At 30.7% G+C, this 25,248-nt stretch overlaps 1 protein-coding gene across 3 annotated transcripts in view; it reads right to left on the minus strand.

Moving 5' to 3' along the window:
• LOC107438760 (uncharacterized) overlaps positions 1 to 21,195 on the minus strand; it is a 39,818-nt gene extending 18,623 nt beyond the window's left edge. Inside the window, exons 1-5 of one of the 3 annotated variants that reach the window (XM_087163394.1) lie at positions 20,993 to 21,195; positions 15,057 to 15,097; positions 7,644 to 7,665; positions 4,878 to 4,918; positions 3,489 to 3,510 (exon numbers count right to left, since the gene is read on the minus strand). In XM_087163394.1, the coding sequence (XP_087019520.1) occupies positions 3,489 to 3,510; positions 4,878 to 4,918; positions 7,644 to 7,665; positions 15,057 to 15,097; positions 20,993 to 21,078 (212 nt within the window). In that variant the 5' untranslated portion in view covers positions 21,079 to 21,195. The remainder of the gene's footprint in view (positions 1 to 3,488; positions 3,511 to 4,877; positions 4,919 to 7,643; positions 7,666 to 15,056; positions 15,098 to 20,992) is intronic. The other 2 variants (XM_087163396.1, XM_087163395.1) reach the window with 2 other exon arrangements.
• Positions 21,196 to 25,248: the final 4,053 nt, after the last annotated feature.

Consider the following 25,248-nt stretch of genomic DNA (forward strand, 5'->3'; position numbering starts at 1 on the left):
TGGCCTTCAACCAGATGAATCAAATTTATAAACAAAAGAATAATATATTAAAACTTAAACTTGCAAAAGCTAAAAGAAGTTTTCCGAAAAAAATATAGTAAAATTGCAGCAACGTATTATGATTTAATAAATTGGAAGTGAAAGAATTTTTATACCACCTTGAAATAAATTTTAAAAGGTATATATTATGTCAGAATGTCACTTTTGCAAGAACGTCGCTAACACTTTTAACAATCGATCAATGGCGTTGCGCGCCAAAGAATGAAGTTTTAACAAGAATAACTTAGCCAGAAATGCCAATTTGCTCCACTTTGTAAAAAAAATATTTTGTAGTGGTAGCGAAATGTAAATTATTTTTAGTTTAGTATTTTTCTTTTTCAGTAATTTTTACAATATTATTTATCAAAAATTCAAAGGATCATTTGAAATGCAACCTTATTATAGTAATCTCAAGTTGACACTTTTAAGAATAAGATGTAATAATCCTTATTCTACAAAATTTACAATTTCATTCGCTACCAATTTATTAAAACTTTAGTAGAAAGTGGAGCAATTAGCATCAATATACATGCATATATACATATATATACAGGGTGTTTATAAAGTACCGGACCCATTTTGATGTTTAATAACTCATAAAATAATAAAGATAGATTAAAATTAATAACATAAATGGTTAGATAGACTCAAAAAGTTTCATGACCCTTGTCAATGAACTTCCACGTGTGCCTCCTTCATCGCACGGAGAATATCAAGTCGATAGTCAATTTCACGCCAGGTAGCGGCAAGCATGTCGGCATCCACAGAGGCTATTGCGGTTGTAATTCTGAAGGAGGTCCAATTCTTTGGCCACCCAGATCATCTGATATAACGCAGCTGGACTTTTTTTCTTTGGGGATTTTTATAAAGGACATTACAGGAGGATCGTGTCGAATATTGATGACCTAAAAGCCGGAATTACAACCACAATAGCCTCTGTGGATGCCGACATGCTTGCCGCTACCTGGCGCGAAATTGACTATCGACTTGATATTCTCCGTGCGACGAAGGGGGCACACGTGGAAGTTCATTGACAAGGGTCATGAAACTTTTTGAGTCTATCTATTTTGAGTCTTATGTTATTAATTTTAATCTATCTTTATTATTTTATGAGTTATTAAACATCAAAATGGGTCCGGGACTTTATAAACACCCTGTATATATGTTACGGCCAAAGCCCGAATTCGGCCACTAAGCGAATTGGCCGGCCAAATTGCGAAATGGCTATGAAAGCTGTAAATTTGCTGGCCAATGACCGATCTTTTCTTGATTTCGGGAATTAGCCTACCAGATCGCGAAATGGCATGGGAGTATCAGCCAAAGTTGGAAGAAAAAATCCTTGGCACGTATTATTGGCTGTGTATAAGCATAACTTCATTTTTTAAAAATTACTAGCTAACTGCGGTGGGATGTGGCCATTTGAGACAAAGTATTTAAAAACTTGTCTATTTCTTTTTATCTCGTTTTGGTCGGAACATCGCGGCCACTTCGCGAAGCTACCGGACTTCGGGCTCTGGCCATAACATATATATATATATATATATATATATATATATATATATATATATATATATATATATATATATATATATATATATATATATATATATATATATATATATATATATATATATATATATATATATATATATATATATATATATATATATATATATATATATATATATATATATATATATATATATATATATATATATATATATATATATATATATATATATATATATATATATATATATATATATATATATATATATATATATATAATATAATATATATATATATATATACAAGTATATGAAATGTTTCTTTTGCTGTTGTAAAGGAATGCATGCAGATGAGACGTTTTTCAAACAATATATATATATATCTTTATATAATATAAGTAGAGAGTGAAATGACAACAGAGCCAATCACAGAAGACTTGCTGTTAGTAACGCACAATTAAAATTGAGAACGCATGTGTGTGAAAAGGTAATAATTTTTGATAATGCTGCTTGCTGAAATGTTACAACTAAACTTACCATCTAAAGCTGAGTGGGTCCAGTTTTTCCTCATTCATTTCAATATTGTTTTGGCTGTCATCAGCATAAAATTAACAAAAGTCGTCAAGGTACTGTTTTCCTTTAAATATTTTTGTACCCCTTATTTAAAGTTATTTTCCAGTACTGCTATATTTCGCGAAAATATTAAATTATGGTTGTGAACTCGACAAATTTATTTGAACAATATAATGTTATAAGAATATAAATGTTATTTTAAAAAAATGATTACTTCAAAAAATCACTTCTGTTCACCAAGAGATCTAATTGTTTATAATACTAATAAATAGTAAGATTTGTACGTCGGAAGTAGAGGCACAAGCGTAAGCAAACAGAATTCCTTTTAGTATATAGATGTTAAGTGAATAATGTTAACTTTCGCAGAAAAACTGTTTTCTGCCAAGAAAAGACAATTATTGCGAAGCAATCATCGGGGTTGGTGAGCTGCAGTGAACAGGGGGCTTAGTATATATATATATATATATATATATATATATATATATATATATATATATATATATATATATATATATATATATATATATATATATATATATATATATATATATAATGACACGATAATCATTTTTCTCAAAATGACGTATAAATTTTTGACATTTGCCCGTTATTTTTATAATAGCATTATCAGCACCTACTTTGATTCTCTGCTTAAATAACATTTTTAATTCGATAGAATGTCTGGGTTTCATTTACAATACCTAAAGTTCTCATATTTTGCCTAAAAACGCCTCGTTTCTATACAATGCCTGGAAATTCTCTAGAATATCGACGTTTCGCACTCTGCATGTTACAGAATAATTTAAATCCTTCAATTTTCTAATGGTTGTTGTAGCAACGGAAATAAAGATCATCAGATCTGGTAGTTATTCAGCCGTGGTGGCTCGTGTATAGAGTTGTCGCGGCTGTCCCAGTTTTGAATCCCAGAGCGATGGCTGACCGATACGAATTCCACACCTGGCTCGCACAGACCACAGTGCTCAGTCATAGACAGATCAAAGGTTAGAGTCCTTTTGCCGTCGGGCTAAGCGTGGGATTCTTTCGTGGTTTTCCCCACCATGTAAAGCAAATGCGAGTTAGTTCCACGAAAAGTTCAAGACGAAGGCAAATTCCTTCCAATACTTGATCAAGGATATATTTTTGTCTCCTGGATTGGGTCCAAAATTACAAGGCTACGGAGGTGAAAATTGGTAGTGGTCAACTCAAAATTGGGTCGGCTGTTCGACGACGGTTATAAAATAAAGTAAAAACTGCAAGCAAATTAGTAAGCAACTTCGTCGCCATTTTTAATTTTGGAAGAACACTGTACAGACATATCTCAGACTGTTAAGCACTCTATTATAGAGAAAAGAAGGCTGAAATACTTACACATTCTTATAGGTACTGTTACCTGAAATAAGAAAATATTTCATCAATAACAAATTGATAATAACACAAAAAGTTTGCTACCAAAAGAAAAATACACACATTCTAGGAACTCGTGTTATTATTTAACCAACGATGAGTCAGATAGCGTAAATTTGGTAATTACTTGTTTGACAATAAGTAATGAAAATCTTAAATCGTACTAGATAAAATCTTACTGTTAAACGGGAAAAGTTGGTAGCTACGTTGTATGTTCTGTAGAGGAAAAGAATGTATTGTTTTTTTTTTCCATGCATTATTTTCCCACAAATTATTGTGAAAACTTTGAATCACATTGCATAAATTTGTCTATTACTTTAAATAATGAAATCCTTAAATCGCAGTAAAATCCTATGATTAAATTATTAAACGTGTAAAGTTGGTAGCTACGTCGTACGTCTTATAGTGAAAAAGAAAGGATTGATTTTTCAATACATTATTTTTCACTAATTATTTAGCCAGCAATGAATCATTTCGCATAAATTTGTCTAGTACTTTAAATAATGAAATTATGCATAAAATGTGCGTAAAATATTTAACGCTTGCTTAAATTTAAATTAGAAAATATGTAAAAGTAGTAAATCGACATTGCTGAACATTTTTTTAAATGTTGGTTTACTGCTTTTCGCCAAATGCTTGGCGATGGCATACCTGCCAACTTTTAATCCCTTCCATTATTATTTTTCCCAGTGGTATTGAAATGGAATTAAAACTTCAATTTTAAGCAAACAAATACGTTGTATTTGAGAAAACTTAAGTTGACAACCATGACAGTAACGCATATTAATATATGTGCTTAATTTTTGTAAGAATAGTGGTGATCAATATCATTTGAAAATTAAGATTATAAAAGAAAAAAAATAGTATATAATTACTACCACTTTAAATATGAAAATAAAATCTTCCGGAAAATCCGGAAGAGTTCGCAGGTATGCGATGGACATGAAATAAAATTCGGGAGTCTGCACTTTTAGAATCTATATTTATAGCCGTGCAGTTCCCGCTTTGACATATCCTTACCTTTACTTTCAATGCGAAATATTCTAGAGCACTTAGTGATTATAACATAAGATGCAACAATACCTCTCTTGTCTAGGTAACAATATTTGCAACTCCTGTCAGTAAATTCAAAATGTCCACTAAGGCTCTTCTAGTGGTAGACTTTAACCACGCATATTTTCAAGCTTTCGTCTTAATTATTTCCATATTCAACTATTCAGGAACTTGGTTAGTCCCTCTAAGTATTATATTTATCTCCACTTTTTTTATGCAATGTATAATATAGAGTACTAATAAAAAATTGTCATAATAATTTAGTTTGCAAGTAATATTGTTTGTTTCAAAACAACTCACCCGTGCTTGTTATCAGTTGGAATATAGAAATCAGTTCACATCTATGAAAAAGGGGGAAAAAAACTTACTATAGATCAATTCAAAAAGGCGAAATACTTTGGTAGTCATAAATTAAGAAAAATTGCTATAACTCAAACAGTTACTCATATAATTTAATGAAACTAGCACACATTACAGTGCTTATAATACATTAAGTAGCACAAAAAGTATTTATGAGACATTTGATACAGAAATTACCATATGTATGAAATGAATAAAGCCGATGTGTCAGTTTGGAATAGAAACATTATCTTCAAAATGGAGTATAAACAGCTCTCGAAGCAATATAGCACATACAGGTAAATGGGATGCTTTCAGTTATGCGGCCTACCGATTCCCATGCGATCTACCAATGAATGAAATGAATACATCCGATGTATCAGTTAGGAATCGAAAAAATACCTTCAGTACGAAGTATGATCACCTCTATAGTAGCATTACAGCACATACAGGTGTGTGTGATGCTTTCAATTATGCGGTCCTACCAATTCCATTGGAAGTGCGAGCCTTTGCTCCAGCCTAGCAGTTGCAAGCGGGGAGAGGGTCTGAGAAGGATAGTTGAGACCCGGCTACACTTCTTCCGAAACATGGTCGGTAGGATTTAAATTCGATTATCGAGCTGGCCAACCCATGCTCTGAATTGTTTGCTACTGAAAATAATCACCCAACAGGCGATCCCAGTACAGCATCGTCCTGTAGCACAAGATCATCACCTATTGCACCAGCATAAGAGCTTACGCAAACAACTAGAATGTCATCTCTATGTAAGACTTGCAGATCTGTGTTTCCACCCAAAAAGATCCCATTCCACACACAGATACTACCTTCTTGACTTACATCTCTTGTCTTGCTGATGTTTCATTGATGATATTAAACTCAAGATTCTTTCCAAATCAAACAACGCCTACTATCAGCTTGGGGCTAAACCTGGACTCATCTGCGAAAAGAACAGCCCTTTTTTGATTAGCCATTGCTGCGCACTGCGCACACCTCAATCAATTCCTTTCCATGGCATTCACAATTCCTTTCCACGGCGTGACGAGTGTGGCGTTCAAATGGCAGCTCGCCTAGCGAGCAAACCACGCTAGTAAAGCCTTATAGGCACAGTGGACGTTGACACCAATCTTCCGGTGGATGCACTAAGATAAGATCTGAACTGGTTTCGGTCCTATTCCTTAGCGTACATAATGAAAGATATCGATTATAAGTGCTTATCGTAGCGTTTGGCCGTCCTTTGCTGAACCTTCTGGATGCAAAACTTGCAATTAGAAATTGTCGCCACTGTATATGAACCACAGAAGGACTCACCTTGAGCCATCAACCTCCCTCCAATGAATATCCCCGTATCAGTATGCTCTTCTTTTTCGATAGAGGGGTATTGAGTAAGAGTAAGAACACGAGCCTGCATATAGTCTCTCAATCTAAAGAACTCCCTTCTCCAATCATCGTCTGGAGCACTATGAGGTTAAACCATTTCAAGTAAGGGTGTGAGGATCATTTAGGAGAGGTTTTGAGTGAGGTAGCTAGGTATTTTATTTGCACCCCACTAGAGCTGCAGAATGGGTTATTGGCAACGGTCTGAGAAACATTTCTGAAGATGATCCGAAGCCATGCTATCAGAATTTTGATCTTCTGCAAAGGGGATGGCTCCTACGCTTTGGTAACCAAAACACCTGCTCGTGAAGTCGAGCACTTTACGGTAGAACAGTTTAATGAGGACTGATACCACGCACCCTCGGTCTTTACGTAGGCAGATCAAAGAGCTCACCCCGCTTACTGACAGTTATCTTCGGTGTTCTACTGGGAACCGTGTCTTTACGATCAGTCCACTTTACGAGTCTTTACGATCAGATCAGTGAGAGAAGCATCAAATGATGCACTCTCTAAAATGCGCTCTTTCTTATTTCTATTGACAAACGAAATGGACTGCAGGTGGCGTAGAGCAGAACTCTCTACTTATGGCAACACTTTAAATGCTTTCGCCAATAGCGTGTGGAGTGTCATAGGAGAAGGAAGTATGTTAGTTTCTGTCCTAATTTTCGAATAGATTGAAAACTTAAAAGTTAAGAAAAGATACGAAATTGAAAACTGCATTGAACAGAGGCCTAAAAAAAACGTCGTGGAAATTTTAAAAAATATTTTAGAAAATTTATTATGAAAAATATTTTTAAAAAAAAGGGGAAGGAGGAATAGTCTTCTCACAAAGCTTTGTGATCGCGAATAGCAGCAGACAATCTCTGACTCTGTGGTTCTTTAGTTCTGTGGTTTGCAGTTCTTTAGGCAGACAGATATACATATGTGGGTACTTACTTGTTATAACAAATCAGTTTTTAATCGAGAAAAGAATGCAAACACTATTGAAATGTTCCTAAACCACAGTACAGGAAGCGAATGTAAATAACAACAACACAAGTTCGATTACAAGAAAGAATAAAAGAGAATTGAAAGACGATTATTAGAAACTTCTTCAAGTTTCAACCTCCAATTAAACTGTTTTGATGTTCCTTACATTCGCTTTTATGTAATTTACGTTCCTCAATGTGTCGCGTCTTCTTTTTTTTTCATTTTTGGTAAGGATTCTAAAAATACACATTAAGAACGGTCTTTCAGGAACGCCTTTTATCAGCTGACATTAACAGCTCATCAACACTAAATGTTAATTATTTTATAGGAATAAATAAAATAAAAATATTTAAATTAAATAAAGTATTTGAAAAATTTGCTTACCGTATGGATTCCGCTGATCCGTCTGGAATTAAAAAATAAATAAATAAAATCAATTCATGAAAGTGATATTATTTCTGAAATAATACAGGGAAAAATACCATATTTGGGTCCAAGAATAACTTAAGCAAAATATGCAGAAGTAGAGGTCGGGAGAAACACTCACCCCCCAAAAAACGGAAAGAAAACATAATTTCTAAATAATAAAAATTATTGTAAGAAAATCGTTACATAATCATCATTTCAAATGGTAATGGTAATATATATATATATATATATATATATATATATATATATATATATATAGTATATATATATATATATATATATATATATATATATATATATATATATATATATATATATATATATATATATATATATATATATATATATATATATATATATATATATACATATATATATATATATACATATATATATATATATATGGTGAAATCATCTTGGGTAAAGAAGAACTCAGAAGTTTTTTTTTCACACCACACCACTGCATATAAGTCATTTAACACGGTAGACGGAAAAAAAGGTCCCGGAAATAAAGGTACGGAAAAAAAGGTCCCGGAAAAAAAGGTACCTGGAAAAAAAGGTACGGAAAAAAGGGTCCCTGGAAAAAAAGGTCCCTGAAAAAAAGGTCCCGGTAAAAAAGGTACCTCCATAGGGAAAATCTGTATGGATATTTCCCCTCTCGCTTTCTGGGCAACATGAATGCTTCTCGCTGTTTCAATGAATATTTTTTTTATCTGTAATAATTCAGATTAGATCATTGAGGTAACGAGAAGGGTAAGGGGGGTGGGGGCACTTATAGGCTGGTTGTATTACGCTTTTTTTTTTAAATTTTATTTCACTTATTTATTCTTCTTTGATTATTTTTTAAAGCAGGAAGATACAATTTAAATTTTTCAATAATATTTTACTTTTTTTAAAAATTTTTTTAAGCGAAAAATGTGTTATTTTCTATTTTAAATTATATTTTGTGTAGAAGTTGCTAATGTGGGGCTTAAAGTAGCCAATCGGGGAAGTTGGGAGGATTTATGTGTTGGATGGTTATTCGTGATTGGAGGTGTAAGTATTGGTGCCTTTTAATTAGAGTAGCGGTATTTCTTTTTTTTATAAGCTGGGTATGTTTAATTTCTCTATTTATTTTATTTTTTTAGGGCAAGATTTAATATAAAATATGCTATTTTTTTCATTTTAAATGATATTTTTTGAAAAGGGTGTTGATATTTATAAGAGCCGATTAAGGAAGGTGGGTGGATTTCTGTGTTGGATGTTTATTCTCTAATTGTGGAGAAAGGAAAGTATTGCTCTTTTTTAATTAGAGTCACGGTATTTCTTTTCTTAGAAGCTGGATGTATTTAATTTATTTATTTATTTTATTTTTCTAAGGGGAAGATGCATTTTAATATGTTTAATGTAAAAGATGTTATTTTTTTTATTTTAAATGATAAATTGGAAAGAGGGTATAGATATTCATATTAACCGATTGAGGAAGGTAGGAGGACTTTTGTGTCGGATGCATTTTTTCTTTCTTTTTATAAGATTTTAAATTGTTATAAGAGGTTTCGTCTTTTATTTATTTATTTATTGGTTTTTTATTTCTTATAAGAGATACGTTTATCTCTATTAACTTATTTTATTGTCGAAAATTCTGATTCGAATGGTTGGTGTCATGGAAATATTTTAAGTTCATATTAATTGATATTTAGTTTTGCTAATTGAGGTAAAGGAGAAAGAACATTTAAGCACAATGTCACTTTTTTCCCCTTCCTTTATATGATAAAAAGACTATTTAAAATTTTTTTGTTGTTTCTGTTACAGAACGTGTGTTATTCTTTATTTAACTAATAGTTTATAGAAGTAGTTGACACGACGCTAACGTTATGAATAGTTTTCTTGCCGTTTCATAATTTTGATTCAGATTCGTTAATTAGTGCAAGTAGGAGGAGGAGGGATTTGATGCAAGAAATTTTTTTCATTTCTAAGAAGGAGTTTCTTAAACTAGATATTTTTTTGTTAAATATATTTCTTTTCTTAATTAAACATGGATTTTTTTAAAACATATGTCAGTTTTTAAGTAATTAGTGGAGATACAATTCTCTGCAAAATTGTTTTCACCCTATTTTAACAGTTATGATTCATTTATTTTGGTAAAATGAGGAGTCTTTTACCAGATAGGTAGTCTTTTAAGGGATTATTTTAATACTGAATTTTATTAAGAATATTTTTTTGTTAATACATCTCATTTTAACACGGTTAAGATTTAATTTAAGATTTCGGCATACAAAAAAATTTAATTTCAAAGAACTTATTCAAACACGCGTTATTTTGCGCTGATAAATTACATTAAATAGCCTGTAACACATTTCTCAGCTATTTTTAGGAAATATATAAGTAAATTTCGCTTTGTTTAAAATCTATTATTTATAATTATTTCTGTTAAGAAATAATAATAAATAATAGACATTTCTGTTCTGTTATGTCTATTTTTATTCAGTTTTAAATATTTTTTTTTATTTCATTAAAGACGGTTTTATTTTTAATTCTTTTTAAGAACAGCATTCATGAAACTACACTTTTTAATAAAAAATCACTTTCTCTATGCACTTTCATTATCAGAGAAATGTTTTTAAAAGGACGATTTTGTTATAATGGTCTAAAACAGGGGTTTCCAACTTGCAAGAGGCCGCGGGCCACAATTAAAAATTCAAATCAAATGGTGGGGCCACAACTTTATCAACATTTTATGAAGGACTTTTTCATGTTTGAAAGAACATTAAATATTATTGTCAGATTTTTAATAAGTTGTACAAAACAAAAGTATTGAATTACAAATTAAAATAAGAAGTAGATTTTTAGAAATATTTAATTCTTATTAATAATATTTTTAAAAATATTAAATAAATAATAAAATTCGGGCTACAATAACTTAGGTTTTTATTAAAACTTACATAGTAGCACACAAAATATTCAATGAGAAAATTGAGATTTGTCTGCTACAACCACCAGAGAATAGATATTTACATTTAAAATTTACAAATGTGTGTGCAAATATTTTCGTCCAAAATGAGTGGTCTCAAAAAGTTAAATCGGATAATTTCTTCGAGAAAATTTCTGATACGCACATGCTAAATTATATTAACAAAATACAAAAAGAAATGAAATAAAATAGAGTACATACATGATTATTTTTGCATTTGAATAAATATTTTCCTGGGTGTAAAACCTGAGAAATAAATTTTTTTGCACAATTGGTATGTTAAATTTCACAGATACGAAGAAATTAGGTTTTTATTAACGAGAAAAGCATTTCAAACCCTTATTGATTCTTTACGAAAATTGTCCGCAAAAAAATGACAACTAGTAAAGTTTAGTCCGCGGGCCACAAAAAAAGGCTTCGCGGGTCGGATGCGGCCCCCGGGCTGCCAGTTGGAAACCCCTGGTCTAAAACAAATATCATTTTAACAAAGTGAATAATATATATTATAAATCAATGATTATCAAATTCAATAAGGTATGTTACAGATTGAATCATGTTTAGATGCACTGAAGTGTGCCTTTACCAAAAAACAAGCATTTGTGGCTATATTAAAATTTTTGCAAACAAAAGGAAATTGGTGTTATAAAAAAGGAAAGATGTTTATGTACTTTTTTGCGAGTCTACTGCTAGAATCAGTGCATTTCATTAATCTTGTAAATTTCTGAAGATAGCAATTTTGACGTATGTGTACATTAGTGTACTGCAAATGGATGTCCTTGAGGTTTCTTGAATACACCTACAAGAATAAGAGGGGGTTTCACTCTAACAACCCCTTCAACCTTTTTCTAGGAATGTTTCAGCCATTCTTTGTATTTCAGCTTTTCATTCTTTGTCATTCTTTGTATTTCAGTTTCCAGCAAATCAAAGCTGGAGTGCATATCGCACATAGAAAAAAGAGGAGCTATGAAACTCTTCAAAAAAGGTTTAAAACACTTTGCGTTAAGTTTTTAAACCAAAATCTAGACATCCCAGAATTTTTAAATTCAATAGCTAATAATCTAAGAAAGAAAAACATGTAAATTTAAAAACTAACTAAATTTAAAACCTCTAAAAACTCAAAATTGTCAACATACAAAATTTTCATTCATTTCCAATTTCATATTAAAATCTGTATTCATTACTTTAGTTTATTAATTTTTTTGAATAGCTAAAAATGATACTACATGGCAGTTTTAAATAAAGCAAATTTTATATTTAAATATTCCTAAATGTAAGTTTTTAATTTTCTTTAACATCTAAAAGACATACTATTTAAAAAATTTATAAGATATTTTAACGATGATATGTAATACCGTTTTTGCAGTTTCATAGCAATGAACTATTTATGTTTTTGTATATTGTATATTTGTGAATTTGTACATTTTAAACATCGAAATCGTCATTATTTTACAAAAAAATAAAAAATTTTCCTGTAATGTATTCCAATCAAGTTATTTTTTAATTTTCTTGTGTTTTCAAAAAATAATGTCATAAAATATGATGTTTATAAATATATTGTTGTAAGCAGAAACAAAGTTCTCCATATACGTCTAAGCTGAAGTTTTTAGAGGAATAGTTAAAAAAGTTGTCAACTACGTCATAAAAGGTTTGTGATATATTTTATTTTAAATTGAAGAAACTGATCTACTTATAAAACACATCTTATTTAATTCAACTTTATAAATATTAAAATAATTTAAATCCAATGAAAATGTAATAAAAATAATTACATATTTCAGGCAATATTACTGTATTATAAATTACTTTCTAGCAAATGCATAATGGATGCACAATTTTTGTTCAAACTAATTGGAAATTGAATATAAATGAATCATAAAAAAAATAAAGAAAAATACATGGGAAAAAAAAATCAAGCATACTAATTTTTTTTATTTACTTATTAAAAAAGCAATCCTACTTTAATGAATGGTTTCTTTTTTTCTGGAAATTTCATAATTACAAATTAAAATATGTAAAAGACCAGATATTATAATACATATATACATTAAATGACTAATATATATTTAAGTAATAAAATAACATTCGATTCAATACGAAACAATGATATTTTTAAAAAAACCAGCTGACTTAAATCATGATTAAATCAATGAAATCCTGCTAAAAATATTCAATAAGGTTTGCTTCTGATAAGTTTCCAGCATTTTGATTCTAATTTGCTCTTAAATATAGTACATTGAATAAATGTTAATTGTGAATGTAAATAAATGTGAAAAAAAATTCATTAATTATAATACTACGTTGTAATGCAACGTTAAATAACCTTTTACGCTTCAATTAGTAAATTAATTACTAAAGATGTAAAGTAATTAAAATGATAGTTGTTACTGTTTAGATAATTTTTTAAGTTGTTCTTATTGCCAATTAAATAAATAAGAATTATTATCTATTTAAAGAGAGAAATAAGCGAATAACACCACCATTACCACCAATCAAATGCTCAAGAGCCGCACCGGGTTCGAATGCCAGAGCCGGCGGGTCAATATGAAGATGCACTCAGTTCGCACTGATCACAGTACTAATGTAAAATATCCTCTGTGGAAGACAGATTATGGGTTAGAGTTCACTTGCCGTCAGTCTAACCGTGGATGGTTTTCGTGGTTTACACTATATGTAACGCACATGCTTTTAAGTTCCATTGAAAAGTCCCCACGAAGGCAAATTTCTCCCAATGCTTGATCTAGGAGTTCTCTTTGTCTTCTGGGTTGAGTTCACTTTTATAAGACTACGTAATTGAACATTAGTAGCCTTTTAAAAGCAATTAAGACATTACAAATATTTATAATTTTTAACAAATTTTAAAAAATAATCGAAAATAATTTTTAGATTTATTCACTAAAATAATGAAAATAAAAAGTCACTAACAGAGAAAAAATCTTTAAGAGAAATGGCACCGAAAATTGAAGTTTTTAAAACCCAAAATATAAAAAAGAAAAATATGCTCTCGAATTCGATAGCAAATGATATTTAAACATTAACCAGATAGTGGATATAGAATGCTCTGCCTTGTTTATTGCAATATCTTTTTAGATAAATTATAATTTTGTCATATTTTAGGGTTTAAATTATAAATTCAATAGTTAGGGGATATTATGTTTTAATAAATCAAAAACTTTAAAAAAAATTTAAATCAAAAACTTTTTCTAAACTTCATTTTTTTCCCCAATATTGTAAACAAGAGGTGGCAAACAGTGGGTCAAGTAAGACCGTCAATGCATAAACCGATTCCCAAACATGCCATTGGTTAACTGAAACGGTTCTGTGCTATGTTATCAATTGTAACTTATTACAAAATAAAAAAAAGCGAAAAATGAAAGAAAATGACACCTGTCAAAAAATACCTGTCAAAAAATTTCTATTAGAAGCGTTATAAGCGAAACACATTAATTTTACTCCCCCTCCCCTAAAAGTTTCATGTAGCCTGATAACACTTTTTCAATAGATAAGAGTCAAGATTCCCGGTAGAATCATGATCTTAGAAAATAAATAAACAATTTTATTGAACATTTTCATATTTAATTAACTTTTTAAGAATAAATGCATAAATAAGAAACAAAAGTTGGATAAAAAGCTCTTTGAACACGCGCGACACGCAAAAAAACATGCACGGAACAGCAAAAAGCGCTTCAATCCAATCTTCTCATTTAAAATATTTTCCCCTACAGAATTTTCCCTACACAGGGACCTTTTTTTCCGTACCTTTTTTTCCGGTACCTTTTTTTCCTAGAATCATTTAACACACTATGTAAAGAACTCCCATTCATTTGGAGTGGTAGCGGTTACTAGGTTTAACTATTTCAAGTATGTCATTATTTAAGATGGGTCACTATTTAAGACAGATTTTGCTTTGGGCCAGTGAGAGAAAGGGAATGAGGGGAGAACGAAGCTCCCCTCTTTGAAATGCGCCATTTTTTGTTTCCATAGCAGCAAACGGCCTCAGACTTCGTGGCAAGGGATGTTCTTTCCGTAGACAAACTATAGATCACCTGCTGCATTAATACCTAGTTCCCATTCTAAATTTCTAAATAATACTATTTTTTATTTGGTATCAATTTAGATTAAGATTTTTAAGATTTCTAAGATTAATAAGATTAAGATTTTTAAGATTATTAAGATTTCAATTTCCTAAAATCGAAAGAAAAAAAATTCCAGATCTTTCATACGCTTTTTGTTTAATCATTTGCAGTATCTTTATAACTTTCAAAGAATACCTCGCTTTTTTTCCGCGTGTGAACGAGTTTCAGTTCTTACGAAATATTCAAAATTTCCCTCAAATCCTCCACTACGTTTTGCTATCTTGCTATCTTAACAAACTTGCTATCTTAACAATGAGGAAAGCAAAAAATAACCGAAACACATACCTCCTGACAATAAGTTTACGCATCTTGCTTCCACTTCTTGTCTATAATAAAAATAATAAAAGTTAATTCAATATAATCATCTATATATACCGTAATGAAATTTTGAATTGTCGGTGAAAAATTTTAACAGTAAGGACTTTAAGAGAAGAAATAAATTCATATACAAAATACATATTATAATAATAACATATTTTAGGTAGCAGACAAAATGTGTCGCAATTTTGATATAGTGAAACCTCCAGGAAAGATCTCCTCTATTTACGACCCATTTTGGGAGTCATGGAATTTTTCCCATATACAGTGATACCTCGAGATACGAGTTTAATTCGTTCCGTAACCTTGCTCGTATGTCAATTTGCTCGTATCTCAAAGCAATTTTCCCCATTGAAATTAATTGAAAAGCCATTAATCCGTTCCAGCCCCAAAAATGCTACCCCCAATTGTTTTTGTTACGTGTTTTTGAATAAGAAAAATGTATTTATAAATGACAAATATTGTATAAAAACATAATAAAAAAGAATGTAAAGCAAAAAAAAAAACTTGTTTTATAAAGTGTACATACATATTTGTATTTTGGTCACTTAAATGCAACTTGCACACATCTTAAATGCTACTGTATGCTTAATTTTAGTCACTGCTTTTCTCTTCACCGGTCTTTGCTTTTTTAGCTGGATTAAAAAAAACTGTCCAAGGAGGTTTGTTTCTTCCTCCTTCTTAGAATGCTGCAGAAATGAGTTAGGCGAGTGTCATGAAATAGCTCCGATGCACGACCAGATGCAACTTTTTCGGGATGTTTCCTAGCACGAACTGTGAAATTCTTGCCCACATTCCCAAGAACACTTTTATCTCACTTGTAGAGATAACCTCCTCCACCTCTGGCTCTTCCTCGAAACCAATTTCTTGCAGAACCCCCGAATGCTGCTGCGACGGTAACTCTTGTAATTCCTCTGTCGTCAGTTCCTGAGAGTGCTCCTCGATGAGCTCGTTCACGTCTCTCTCACCCATCACCAGGTCCATGGATTTTCCCAGAGACCCAATATCCTCCTCCACTGGCACTTTGGGTTCGAATCCTTCGAAGCTATAAACTCAGGCCACAGCACAATTTTCGGCTACAGACTCACTCTGGCCACAGCTTCTTTCATGCAGAGGTCAAGGTCCTCGTTGCAACGCTCAGCCAGGCCTGATTAATAATTCTGAGGCATATCACGATGTTAAAAGGGTCCTCCCAGTACTCTCGAAGGGTGAGGTTTCTGTTTTCTGTCACCTCAAAGCAGCTCCGGAACAGGTGCTTAGTGTACAGCTTTTTAAAATTAGAAATCACCTGCTGATCCATGGGCTGCAGGATAGGAGTGGTGGTAGATAGAGAACCTTTATAAACTTGAACTCTTCGAGGATGTCATGTTCGAGGTTCGGTGGGTGAGCAGGAGCATTGTCGAGGAGGAGAAGGACTTGCCTGGCCGTTCCTCGTATCTCAAAACAAAACTTCGCTCGCTCGACAGCTCGTATCTCAAATAACTCGTATGTTAGGGCACTCGTATCTCGAGGTACCACTGTACTTTGTGTTGAAGAAAACCTTTAGGAGAGACTAATAAAACACCTCTCCCAGTAACCGGACAGACATGTGCACCAAATGCGGAAAATGTCAAATAAGGAAACACAAAAAAAATATCAAAACAAAAAACTTAACAAAACAAATAAGTTGAGTAAAATGTATTCTCTATATTTGTGTGAGGCTCTTATTTAAAGAGCTTTTTAAAAAAAAACTTAATGGTATATTTATATAAAATAGCTTTATCATTCATAATATGATATATGTAAAAATAATATATGTAATAGAGGAGACGAAATAGAGTTGGTCGCTATAGAGAGGTGATCTTTCCTGGAGACTTCACTGTACCACATTTAAAAGAATTCTATGCTGGGACTGAAATGGGTAAAGATGTTAGGAATGAATGTTATACTTGTTTATTGATAACATTTTATAATGTTTCTCTTACTCATAAAAGTGTGCTTTTTCAAGGAAAACAAAAAAAGCAAACATTTAAGACAAGAACAAATAAAAAGCCTTATACTTCAGGCAGAAGAAGTATAATTTTAAACAATACATATCATATGGTCGTAATGAGTTATCTAGGCATTAGGACGTACAAATGATTCAAATATTTTTTTAAAGTTATTAAATTCTTTTAAAATCACAAATTTTTCGAAAGCGATGAAAATTATTATCCCAGATTATCCTGCGTTAAAAGTAATTTCTTAAACTGAAAAAGTTAGGTTGCAAGCGCTTTTCATTTTCCCAAAACCTGAGCTCGTCTTCTTTATTAACATTTTGCACTGTTTTCAAAATCACAGCTTACAAAAAGCTAGCTAAAAATAGGTTAAACTTCAACAGCCATGAACAACCGTAACAAACTCACTACAGTGATAAAAATAGGAGTATTGTTTGCTAAAAATTGTTAGAAGACAGTAACTTAGACTTACAGCCATCATAAGTAACTATAACTGTTCACAACAGTAATGAAAATAAGCATATTGTTCATTATTTGCTAAAAAGTGTTAAATAGTAGAACCGAAAAAAAAGAACCGATAAAGAAAAAACCGAGGAAAACCGAACCGGAAAAAAAAATAACGGAAAAATAGTATTTTATAAATTATTGCACTAATGTAATGACGAGTTCTATTTTCAACGTTTAACCAGAATTTAATGTAAATAAATAATCAATTCTATTGTGATATAATATCCAAGTAGACTTTTTCAAACAGTTACTATCATCATTTTTGAAAAATTTGCATTAAATTAAAATATTTATTTTTGTTAAGGTATATGAATAATTGGATCACATTTTTTTTTAAAGTGAAACTTCTAATGCGACTTCCAACAAGGTTGCGTTTAACGTTTAACGCTGAGTGCGTGGCACTCGAACGCATGCGCGTAGTATGCCTGTTTTACAGTCAGAGCTTGGTTGCCTAGCAACCTAGTAAATTTACGCATCCTCTTTCGAATTAGTCAATGGGTTATCGTAAAATATTCATATGCGCTGGCGATTTTTTTTGGCGGTGGCCTGTGATCCTTGCAGGAGATTTTAATGTGAATTTCTCGTTACCTGAAGTTGAAACATTATTAATCTTCCTTAAAGACAAATTTGGATTGGAAATGATAAATGGTAGGAATGATCCAACAACCAAAGGGGGAACTATCATTGATGCAGTTTTTGCAAGAAATATTGAAATAATAGAACTCAAACATTTCGTATCTTACTTTAGTTATCATAATCCCATTGTAAATGTTATAGGTTTGGATATTTCTCCACTCGAAAATGATTATTAAAAGATGCTATCAATTTCTACCCAGGGATCGTAAATATCTTGATATTTTCGAAAATATCAAAAATATCCGATATTTTGATATATATCCGATATTTTGATATGTATCCGATATTTTGATATATATTCAAATTTTTGTTTTATATTTAGTATCTTCCATATAAATTAACTTTTTTGTTAGGAATTGTTTTGAAGACATTATATACACATTTAACACATAAAATAATTCATTTTATATAAATTCTGAATTCCTAACGTTAATTGTAATTAATAAATTTATAATTTTTATAAAATGAAACATTAGAAATTTTTTTTAAATAAAAAAGGTTCTCTGAAACGAAATCTTTTGTAATCACCAAAATACAAAACATTTTTATTTTACTTTTACTAAGTTTTAAAACACATTTTTTCTTTATTTCTTGTTAAAATATTTGAACATAAAAGTAAGTTTTTCTGCCTTTTCAGTCCCTAATCTATTTCACAACTTGGACTGAATAAATCCAAAGCAAGAGAATATTCTCTCTAGCCCAGTTGTGGAAGGAGAGGCAGTTAGTAGTTGTTCAAGAAGATTTGTTATTCTGACTTTTAATGGTTCCTTTAACTTGATAGTTTCCCACCAAACTGTGGGTTCCACATTGAGAAAGTCATCTTCGAACTTGAAGCCTGGAAAGGGGCGGCACTTTTTGACCAAAAAATTCATAGCCATAGGTAAAATATTTTTGCCAACAGAGCGTAGGAAATTAAAAGCTCTTTGTGTTTGCTCATCATTTAGTTTTTTTCCACAATATCTATGGCATATTAGCAGCTAAATGAGCAGGGTTTAATGCCGTTACTTCTCTTTCTGAGAACTTTTTCATCACATCTTTTTTTCCACATGCTTCTAATTTCTCCTTCAGTTTGCACCAGATTTCAACACATTGTGCTATTGTGCATTTATTTGCTTGAACTGCATCTAAAGCATTTGCAATCGGTTCTAAAATGCTTATACAATCAGCGTAATTTACCATTAAATCATTTACTAAATTATCTACCTTGACCACTTACTCATCATAGGGTGAATGAGAACAGGTTCAGTCTAAGAATGAATTTTTAGTAGGGGGTAAGTGGGAGCAGGTGCAATCTAAAACAAGATTTTTTATAGGAAGTAAAGATAGTGTGAATGGTAGCATGAGTTTGTGTAGTGATTAAAAGAAATCTTGAAATAACGTGGGGGATATTTTAGAAATTTTGCTGAAAATATCGAAAATATCATGATATTTATTTCAAAATAAATATCGGATATATATCTTGATATATATCATGATATATATCCATTGATATATATCAACGAACCCTGTTCTACCCCTTCCTATTTTCATTTCCACATTACGAAGTTTCACTTGTTCCGGCCGCACTATTTCTTTTTTTTTTTAATGACTTTAATTAAAATTTAAATTTTATTTTTAGTAAGCAGGGTACCTAAAATTGTAAATCCAAAGTTAACTTAAAAAAATTCATGAAAAATTTTTCAATATAAGGGCAAATTTCAGCACAAAAACTAGTTTTTTTATGCCGACTAACTGATCTGCAATAAATTGTAATTCATAAATATTTTTAAAAAAATATCTCTTTAGATCAATAATATAATTACCTGCGTTTCGAACTAAAATACAATGAGAAGGAACTAAATATTTTTTTCAACATTGATTTTTATTTTTTAGTTCTAAATATTTTTTATTAAAGTACGATAAAAATAAATTGACTCTCAGACCTTAGCTTTCTGTTCAAAATATATATAACGTTATGCGAAATCTACATAAAAAGTTACTAATAATTCTACAATGAACTATTTTGTAACTCGCGTTATAATAAAGAGATTTTCTCACTATCAACGTTTTTCAGAAAATGTTTTTAAAGTATATACAATTGCCATGCTGTTTCGTTTGACAGCACAGACACATGCAAAAAAAAAAAAAAAAGAAACTAAAACTTAAATTCTAAAAATGACAAAAATTTTAAGAGATATAGAAAGCTAATGAACAAAATTTCAAATATAAACAATAGAAAAAAAATCGAGCTTTTCCACAAAATTTCGAAATTTTCATCAAAAGATTAACTTCCTGGCGGATAACTATTAATTGGTAAAGTATTTCACATTAAATATTATACATAATGTAATTGTATTTACAGTTAAATACATATAAAGTATTAAAAATTCCGTTCAGTCAACTTAAAGTTAAACTTTGTATCTATTTTCAATAATTAAAAAATAATAAAATCTAATTATGATCGAATAATTATTAAAAAACTACGTTGAATTCTGGTTCAACGGCCCGAATTTAATTGGACGTTACATTTATATAATAATTAATGAGGTGCTTATTTTCGGGAGTTTTTTCTCTCCGTAAATCACTTAAAGATATGCAAAATAATCAAACAATCATGAATAACATACTCGCAACAGTTATAAAAACCTTCATTTATTTTTCTTAAAAAAATAACTAATTATGATCAAATAATTATTTAAAAACTACATTAAATTCTGGATCTACGGTTCAAATTGAATACACACACTCCATTCAATACACACACTAGAATTAGGACAGCCATAATAAAATAAGGTGCATAATTACCCAAATGATTTTTTATCCAATTCTAAAAAGTCCAAGACAACATCTTTTAGTCTATACAACACAACTAAAATATAACCTAGTACCATTTTGAATTTCTACCAAATGCCACACAACTAACCCTTTGAATATTGGGATTTTTGTAAGCTAGCAGAAGATTCCTTTATCTATCTTGTCATGCTGATTCCAGTTTTAGGGGGGAATGTACAGTGAGGGATAGATCCACCGGGGGTGCGAGACCTTGAAACAGGTGTAAAATTTTAAGTAACTGTGACGGTGACCTTGAGAATTTTTCTTTCGAGGGAAGGGTCACACATTTGTTGTCAGTCCTTCCGTGTTCATGAATTAGCTTTTTTAATCTATAATTGGCACAAAATCGTTGTTTAATTGGATACGAAATTAATTTATTCAGTTCTATTTAGTTGAAAACATAAAAGTTTATTTTTATTAATTTTTGCAAATTACTATTATTTTTTTTAAATAACATTAAATAATAATAATCTTCAAAACATTAAATTATGATTTCAATTTCTAAATTCTTGAATAATACTTTTGCAATGGAATATTTAAGCAAAATGTTGTGTTGGATGTTGAAATTAAAAAAATACTATTTTGTATGAGCGTGAGTGTGTATTCATGGCATTTATTCCCCTCAATATATCACAGCTGATAACTTTTTCTCCTTTAGTTGTCAGATATTATATTTTCCATTTGAATTTCACTTGCTTTTATTAAACTATTTCATAGATATGTCTTTTAATTCTATCTGATGATAAAAATGTTGCAACAAAACAATATTTTACAAAAAAAAATTTAAATTTAGACATAAATTTTTTGCTTGAAGTAAATGAAAAAAAAAATTTTTCCGAGATTTTGAAAAATTACGTATATTACCCTTAAATTACCAATTTATTAATCAATTCATAATTGCCTCAAAAAAATAATTAGGCAGTTATGCTGTCTAATGTGCCTTCATAATCATATTTTTATTAAATTATTAACCCTTTAATGGGCCCTTTATTTCTAGTAAAGGTAAATTAAAGTATTTTTGGAATTGAAATTGTTTTAAGAATAGTAATTGATAAAAAAAAATTAAAAAAAACTAATTTAGCTTATAAAAATGCCATTTTTTTCGTGGTAAATATATTTAACATTACCTATTAGGAACTTACTGACTTTTATTTTTATTTATTTATAAAATAAATTCCTTAAATGCTACAAACTTCAAAACGAATTATGTATTTTATAACTTTTATACGTTTTTTAAAGTCACAAATGGTTACTAATTTTATTCAAACTCACTTCAAGAAAGCTGAAGTTATTGAAAAATGGAAACCTAAATTAAAAGTGGTAAAACGTGGTGGTAAGTATACTTACCACGGCCTTCAAAAGGGTTAATTTTATTATTATATATATATATATATATATATATATATATATATATATATATATATATATATATATATATATATATATATATATATATATATATATATATATATATATATGGCTTAAATAGTTACGGGAAATGAAAATCAGTATGAATTTTTTCCCCTACAACGATTTAAACTAAAAGTTAAAATTAAAATTTTGGTCCCTTAAATTTATGTTCAATTGGAAATATTTTATAAAACGGTAAAAAACCAAAGTTTATAAGATGTGCGGAATCTTTGTAAAGTTTGCTAATTTTTTACAGAACTCTAGAAGCAGGGTTTCCACTGCCGAAATAGAATACAGAGTGTTGGCTAATAAAATTCAAAATTTTATTAAACGAAATTAAAAGCTTTTTTATATTATATTTTTTTTAAAATTACCATTGAAAGATAAAGCTTAGAATGTTTTTGTATGAATAATTTAAAATGTAAATCATAATGCTAGTTAATAATGAAAAACAAATAATTAAGAGTAAATTGAGTTTCTACCATTTTGATTCGCATTTCACAACCTAATCGAAGCACCACACAGACCAAGCTCAAAATGAATGGGAAAAGAGCCGCAAGTGGCCTCAGGTGCTTAGATATTTTATACACAGCTCAGTTCAGAATTAGAGGTGAGTAAAAATCATATACATGGACTGTACTAAACCAAAAATTAAAACAGAAATGTTGCTACCACTTGAAAATATTCATACGCAATCCAGAGCGAGTTGGCACAACGCCTCCTTCAACTGAAAGCCTCCACACGGTTTTTTATAGGTAGTCCGATCAGAAAAATATAAATTTAACCAGTTTGCGAAAGATCCTATTTAAAGAAAATCAATTTAAATAAGAGAGTGGTAGCAAATATATGCCTAACAATTTGTTTAATTTATGAATATGATTGGTTTGTCGCATTCACTTGTCTACCACTACAGATTCAATTCTCAAATATACATGATAAATTTCTCTCAGTCAACTTTAGAATCATTTATTGCATACCATAATGTTGCAAAATCAAAATGTTTTCACACAAAGTTTTTTAAATTCATGATGTATGGGATAGGGGCCGCTGCGCGGCCCAGGTACCCAATTTTCTGTTAATAAATGAAATGAACTTTAGAATCAAATATGGTCAATCAAATAGAATCAAACAAAAAACCGTGTGGAGGCTTTCTGATGTAGGAGATGATGGTTGGCATCTCTGTAATAGTTGTATGCGGACTCCGTGTACTTACTACATTACTATTATTTTACTATACTAATACTTTACTATATTCTATACGATTACTATACTTTACTATTCTTTTTACCGAACAAAGCTAATCATCAGCCGTGTTCAATTGAAATGGCAATGGGGGGATGAAGTTAATGAGGGAATCTTTGATACCTACGTGATAAATTATAGTGCAAATTTTATACTTAAGCTGTGGTTGTTCAGGGGATAGAGCACTCGCCTCCCAATGATGTGACCGGGGCTCAAATCCCAACGGTCGAAATGAATTTCGCATCGACTACAGTGCAGACTTAAAATATCCTCAGTGGTAGATGTATCATGAATAAGAGTCCCCATGCCGTCAGGATAACCGTGGGAGGTTTTCGCGGTTTTCCTTTGCATGTTAGGCAAATACGGGTTAGTTTCATCCAAATGTCCTCCACGAAGTCAAATTTCTCCCAAGTCTATATTTCGGAGTTTTCTTGTCTTCTGGTTTGGGTTCAAATTTACAAGGCTATGGAGTTGAACGTAAGCAGTAGTAAACTCAAAATCGGGTCAGCCGTTCAACGTCATTATAAAAAAATTTTACTTTATTTTGATGTTGTCATATGGTAATTGAATTTAAAATAAGAGAACAAACATAATATTACTCTTAACATTTTAAAATATTTAAAATAATCATTCTAACTTATATTGTGTTTATAACAACTTATCAGATTTTATTAATATATTTAATAATTACTACTATAAATTCTACAATATCTTGATCATATTTGTAAACAAAAAAAACTATTCAGTGCATTACGTGTAAGTTTTTATAATTCTTTAAAAAATGAATCGTATCTAAATAAAGAGTTTAAAAATGTCGAAAAAGGTTACCACAACCCTTCGTTCCAGAAGACTTGAATCCAGGTCCATGTGGTCGTGGCTATATGACTCAACAAGGCAAATGAAGTTTGTTAATCTTTAAGTTTGCAATAATTACCATCAGGCATGGAGAATAGATGGTGGCCATGGTTGTCGCCAATGGGTCAGTTTCTGAATCCAAACAGTAACATACAGAGCAAACTTCTTGTAGTAATAAATAGAAATCAATCGCCAAAAAGTGTGATGCGGTGATACCTAGGTGCCTAGCAAGTGTTCCTGTGACGATGAAAAGAGATTGCCATGAGAAAAACACTTACAGACGGTGTGTCTAAACTTATTTAAGCATTTTTCTAACTTGGTAAAAAGGATTAAATAAATATTACATGATTTTATATGACATTTTTAATTTAATTGAAGGATCCCAAAAATATTTACACAAATATGGTAGGAAGGCTTTATTTACGTCACACTAGAGCTGCACAATCCTAGATAAGAGCAGGCCTCAGCACGGGTTACCATAAATATCCTTTAGTAGTCCAAACGTAATGACATATTTCGTATTTTCAAGCACTGCGCAGCTTAGGACCCCGAACGCAATGACATCTTCCTTATTTTTCATCTACTGCGCAGTTAACTTCGTCACATCGGACTACTAAATTGATCCGTGCTGAGGCCTTCCTACTTGGGCAATGGTGGACTGCGCTCAGTAATTGCCTCAATTATAACCCCCACCCCTAGCAGTATGCTGATTGCGCTGCTAG

Source organism: Parasteatoda tepidariorum, chromosome 5 (genome assembly GCF_982258835.1).
Source record: "Parasteatoda tepidariorum strain Cologne lab strain chromosome 5, Ptep-v5.0, whole genome shotgun sequence".
NCBI lineage: Eukaryota > Metazoa > Arthropoda > Arachnida > Araneae > Theridiidae > Parasteatoda > Parasteatoda tepidariorum.